A 6,193-nucleotide genomic window follows, 5' to 3' on the forward strand; every position below is an offset into this window, starting at 1 on the left:
TGATGTGTCATGGATTAAACTGAGTCTACTGCATTGTCACTCTTCCTTTCTACTCAGTCTGTAACTTAAAACTATTTAAATAACAAAGTTTCTACTGTCATAATTCTAACTTTTTTTTACAGAGATCAATGGATTGGCAACCTGCCTGAAAAATAAAAGCTTAGAAAGTGCTGCTTCTGTAATCCCTTCCCAAGATGTGGTTGCTAATGGACTGAAGTCAGTTTCAGGACTTATTCAGCTGGAAGCTGTTGATGGGAAATCTAACAGCATGGAAGATTCAACAGATGAGGTTCAGTCCATGGATGTGAGGTACACACTGCATCTACCTGTAGGGTTGTGGGATTCATGTGAGACAAAGGATTTTGGGTTTTGTTTGTTAATACTTTACTACCTTGCTTCTCACCTCCCCCCATGGTGGCAGCTGGGTGTGCACTGGCTGTGTTCTGCTCCTGCCAGGATTCTCCTGCGTGTTTGGCACAAGAGCCAAAACCTCATCTCACTCTCACATATTTGGGACAGGGAACTCTGAAATCCTTCCACAGTCCTTACTTATGGATTCCATGCAAGTTTGCCCAAACCTTTCAGACACTTTTGTGAAAGCAGCTACTGTAGATACTGTTCTGATGTCACTGTTTTTTAATTTGGCTGCATAGCTGTGATTCATTAGCATTTCTGCCTCCATACAAACAGAATAAAGAAAATAATGGATTTAGAATTTTAAGTACTTAACAAGTAGAAATGTATGAAAACCAGTAAATCACTTTTTGATTTTAAATACTCTCACATTTTGATGGAAGGACATGCAAAAATGAAGGATTTTTAATTTGAAGTTTTTTTATTTACACACATATATATAGGCAGTTAATTTAAGGCTGCTAAGTCAAAGCTAGATCTGAATTTTAAACACGGAATTTTAATGCTGTTCTTCATTAATCAGTAAGCCAGTTGAACCTCTTATACTGTCTCCAGCAAATTGTATTTCCAGCAAATATGCATTAATATATAGGAAATGCCCTGCTGGGACCAGCCAGAAGACTGTGCAGCCCAATATTTGGTTTCAGAGAGTATCAATAAGAAAACTAGTGAGGGAGAGCACATAAGCCTAGCACTTCCTGCAGTCCAAGATCACTGAAGTGTGATCCCAATGCCTTAGGGATATTGAGGGCACAAGTCTGCCTTGGCCTTTTAAGTGGCCACTGGTTGACATGTTGCCCATGAGTTTATCCAACTCTTTTTTTTTAGCAGCTCTTTGTGTCTAGGACCTCACCTGGAAGCAGTCTGTACAGTACAGTCTCACTGGTAGATTTTGTTCTTTGATCCCTTTTAAACCCAGTTTCTTACTGGTGGCATTGGACACCCCTGACATTTTGTGTTGTAGGATTTCATGTATGATAGTTTTGCTCTCAACTCATCCACCACCACATCATAGTTTAAGAAATGTCTGTGAAAGCCTTCCTCTGCTTTCTCTTCTCCAAACTAAAATGCACTACAGGGCAATATATATTTTTTTTAAATTAGGACATTCTCTAGGTAAAATCTTGCTGCAGCTGCCCTAAGATGCATGGTAGTTTCTGAACAGTCAGAGGTTTAACTTGATTTTTGCTTAATGAAAAGTTATAGACCTCTTATTCTGTGTCTTTCTTCCTTTATCTTTTGCATAGCCCGGTTTCAAAAGAAGAACTTATCTCTATCCCTGAATATTCACCCATGAATGAACTCATGCCAGGTGTTTCTTTGGACCAAAATGGGACAAGTAATGCCAAGGCTCTTGAAGACCTCTTGGATTTCACAGGCCAAGCTACCTACTCCAAGATGTCCAGTGATACCCTTAGCCTAGATGACTGTAATAAAAACTTGATTGAGGGATTTAACAGCCCAGGACAAGAAAATACACTTAATTCTATCTGTTGACAGCCTTGCTTTTCAGCAGAACTGATACAGGTACAGTATTGTGATAAACATCTTATGATAAATTGCTGTGATTACTTCCTAGTTCCCCAGAATATCTCTCCCCACACATGGCAGTGTGGGGAAAGAAAGAAAGAAAGAAAGCTGTTCTCCTAGGTATTAAAATTCAACATAATTTTTGAGATTTGCAGCTGCCTGTAGATTGGCATCATATGCAAACTGACTGTATCATAGCAACCACAAGTATCTGGTAAATGGAAACATTTCCTTTAGGCATCCAGAATTTCTTCATTAATACCATACTTTTCCTGCATATCTTTGGAGCCTATTTGCATGAAGAAAACAGTTAAAAGTGGGGCCAGTCTAGGCCATAGTAGTTATCGCTGCTGCTTTCTCTTTGCTGCTGTAAAACTTGCAGTGTAGAATCACACACCCTGAAAAGCCAGCATAGTAAAAATCCATAGTAGGCTTCAGTGACAGTTTCAAAGTACAAAGCTATAGTCAGGGTTTTTGGAAGAGTATATTCTCTAAATAGCAAAACTGAGGTCATCTAACTTGTGTAGCTGACCTGATAGTCTTCTCTCTCTTTTTGATTGACAGAGATAACAATTTCTGGAGGATATATATCCCTGTGATGCTACTGGCAGTAAAATATGAGCTTGTCACTTGAAAAAGCTTCTGCAGTCCTTGAACACTGGATTTCAAATAATCAGAGCTGAATATAACTTGTCTTCCCAGGGAGTATGTTGAATAACTGGCTGCTTTTGGTAGAAACCAATGATCTAGAGCCTTGATGTTTCAGGGAAGACAGTGTGCATTAGAATTTGAGCTTTAGCTGCTAATAAAGCACTTATACCTTCTTTAATTTAAAATTCATCTCAACACTTCACTGTGATTTTTACCTGTGCATTTTATTTTTAAATAATTCTTTCCTAAGCTTGATCATGTCCTTCATCTATTTCCATTTAGACATCTTTTTCGTGTAAATAATGAGAGGTTTGCCCACAGTGCATTGAAACAAAATAATATACTGTACTTTAGTTTTGTGCCTATCTTTTTTTGTCTTTAAAAGGAGTTAATGGCAACTTTTATGAGGTGTGTAATTCAAAACTGTAGCTGAAGAGGCTTGAAAAACATATAGCTGCTGGAATCAAAAGAGCCTTCTTATTGACTGTGGAGTATGGGAGCTATCCCTTTATGATTATGTTGACACTTTTAGTCACTAGTGGCACTTACCAGTTAATATTAATTAGTCTGGGAGCAACTATCAACTGTGTTTGAAATCATATTTGTGTAGCACTTGTAAGCAAAGTATGCCAAATGCCAAGTATAACCCCTGAATATGTGTGTAGTGTAGCTGTAGTAGATCCGAATGAGTGATCAGGAGGGTGACACATTAACCTTTGAATATGCAGACACTTGATTGATACCAGCAGGCTTTCTATCACACTGAGAAGTATTTTGTCTTCCTGTAGGCTCAACAAAATGGGATTTGGTCAGCAGCAAAACAATATGTGAGTGTCAGAAACACAAAGGGCAAAATGCGCGCTGGGAACACTGGGCGCCCTTGACGTTCTGTAAACATCTGTGTGGAACAGTCCACACCACGATGCGCAAGGTCAGGACGTCATGTGCTGCACAGTGTCAACTTTATTTCTCTTGGTGAACGTTTTTGCTAGATTAGGTGCTGCTTTGAGGATATTTTGTCCAGTCCCTTATAAGAATAAATTATAAATACAACTCTCTTTGGACACTAACACCAAAAATGTGAAAACTTGGGGTGGGGAGGGGGTGTTTGGCTTTTTTTCCTTTTTTTTCCACATGTAAGAGTTCACAGCATAGATTGACCTCAGTTGTAGCACCATTCTTGTGCTCTTAAAAGTCAGCAGTGGGAAAGTAACCAGTGACATGATGTGCAATGCCTAAAAAAATCATACCTACAACAACCCAGCTCTATTTATGTTAGTGTACTTCAAGAAATACTTTCTTTTGACTGTGCAGTAAGCTGTAGCATGGTACTGTGTCTTCCAAATTAGTCCTTCATCTATTTCCTAAATAATAAACAAACAGAAACAGTTTGTTTTGCTGTAATACACTGTGTTTGACAAATGTCATATTATATTTTATTATGGTGTCATTGTATAACCTGTAGATTTCTGTATTTGCATGACCTGTATAGCATGTATAAAGGTGAAATACATTTTCATTTATGAATCTGACTTGTTTCTTAGCACTTTTTTTTTCCCCACAACAATATGACTGATTTAAAAATACATGTATGTTAATTTGTTCTGAGGTGTTTTCTGAAGGAGAGTATAGAACTGAAGAAAGGAGCAGTTGGCAAAATCTCAGAATATTTCACCACTGTTCCCATTGCCATATATCCATTTGCTTTCTGAGGTGCCAATACACTGGACAAGTGCAGGCTGGTGGCCAAAGAGCCTCAAGGTCAGGACTCCCAATTGTGCCATCCAGAGGGCTGGTGACAATATAGGGCCAGTTTGCAGCCCCAGCATCTGCTCTCTGGCAAACAAAATAAGCAAAAGAAAACATGAGAGCTGTGGTAAGTAGACACTTCTGTTTAGTGTGCAAGGGCTGTTCTCTAAGAGTGCCCATGACATAAATGCTGAACTTCAGGCTATGTGCACACACTGCTGCTTAGAAAGCAACCAGCCTGGAGCTGCTGATAGTTCTCTAGTGAAATGCTGAGGAGATTTTTTTAATATATTTTTTTAAGCCATCACTTCAGTCAAAATTGCAAATGAGACAGCCTGATTTTATGATTAAGGATATTAATACTTTCCATGGTGACAGTTCCTTTCATTTGTATTGACTCCTGAAACATTCATGTTATTTTTCCACTATATTATTTACCAAGATTGAAGGAAACAAGATGAGTATTTGTGAAGAAATTGCATATTAACCTTTATATTCTCTTTCAAATGTAACTTTTCAAATTTGGCTGAATATCTGGAGTAGGTAGTCTCAGCTGAGGGGTTAAATTGCTTCTTTTTGCCTTTACTGATGTAACTTCTTCATAGCAGCACCATCCCAGTGTTTGCTGCTGTGAGCCAAGACTCTGCAATAAGCTTTACTTTGAATTTGTCCGTGGTTTTGCAACTGCAGCGAAGGATCAGAAGTGATTCACACAAGTCCTTGATAGAGCTTTTCTGCAGTTATTTTATATAACTGTTAGTAAGTTTCTAAAAGGTAAATAACACCTGTGGAGTAACTGGGCATCACAGTAGCTTTCTGATTAGGTTCTACATTAGGTTTTACATGGTGTTGCCCAGGGAAATGGCACCCAGAGCTTGCCTTGGACCACAGTGAAGGCTCTGAGCAGACCTCTTGTCTCCCTAGGGAGTTAATTTCAAAATAAAATTGCATCAGTGAGGGGTGGATCTGGACCCAAAGGCTGTATTTTCATCTGGTGATGAACAGCAAGAAGCAGTGGGCATCATCCTCTCTCCTTTAATTGTACAAATGAGATGTGTGCAGGAAGCTGCAGAAATAGCCCAGATTGCTACTGTGGCTGGCAGGGTGGGGATCTCCCCCCTGGCATAACGAGAGCAGCACCTTGCCCTGCTTCCCACCCCACCTCAGACCCTTGACAGCACCTACAGCTCAGGTGTCCCTGCCACCAACCCACTCCTGTTCCAGGCACTGCCACTGTGGCACTGCAGCTCTTCTATGCCCAAGGTGGCACAATGGCTTTCAGCATTGATCATGCTGTTTGGAGAAGCCTGAGATCCCAGGATAACTGGGCTCCAGTGCTGCACAGCAGCCTGGAAACACTAGGAAGAGGACATCCTTCTCATTAAGGTTTAAACTGTATTAAAATGTAGGTAGTTCAATATTCAAGAGCTGAAATCTAGACTCTGAAGTTTATATCTTGTTTTCTCTAAGCCTGGCCTGTGTCCTGCACAAGAGAGAGACTGTCCTGTAAGTGGCACAAATAAATCAGTGATGATATATGCTGTTCCTTTTCCTGATTTAGTGACCTGTGGGACTTCTGCCTTCTCCCTCCCTATTCAGGAGGAAGGTGGAAACTGAAAAATTCGTTTGGTTTCATTTCAGGATAGTGTTGTTCATTTGGTTTCATTTCAGGATAATGTTGTTTGGTTGTCTCCAAAACCAAAGTGAAGAGTGGTGGTTCACCTATGCTGCCACTGTTCATGGGTGCACAGAGACCCAAAGGGCTAATGTCAATTATCTGACATTGGGGATGTTGATATTCAGTATCAATATTAAATTCTGAAAAGTGTATTATTTCTGCTGAGCCACT

The 6,193-nt window shown here is 39.7% G+C and overlaps 1 protein-coding gene across 9 annotated transcripts in view; it reads left to right on the forward strand.

Moving 5' to 3' along the window:
• MAP7D2 (MAP7 domain containing 2) overlaps positions 1-4,127 on the forward strand; it is an 84,221-nt gene extending 80,094 nt beyond the window's left edge. For all 9 annotated transcript variants that reach the window (XM_064707427.1, XM_064707442.1, XM_064707451.1 and 6 more), the window contains 3 exons: positions 123-309; positions 1,662-1,941; positions 2,509-4,127. In XM_064707427.1, the coding sequence (XP_064563497.1) occupies positions 123-309; positions 1,662-1,911 (437 nt within the window). In that variant the 3' untranslated portion in view covers positions 1,912-1,941; positions 2,509-4,127. The remainder of the gene's footprint in view (positions 1-122; positions 310-1,661; positions 1,942-2,508) is intronic.
• The last annotated feature ends 2,066 nt before the right edge of the window (positions 4,128-6,193 follow it).

This window comes from Zonotrichia leucophrys, chromosome 1 (genome assembly GCF_028769735.1).
Source record: "Zonotrichia leucophrys gambelii isolate GWCS_2022_RI chromosome 1, RI_Zleu_2.0, whole genome shotgun sequence".
Taxonomy (NCBI): Eukaryota; Metazoa; Chordata; class Aves; order Passeriformes; family Passerellidae; genus Zonotrichia; species Zonotrichia leucophrys.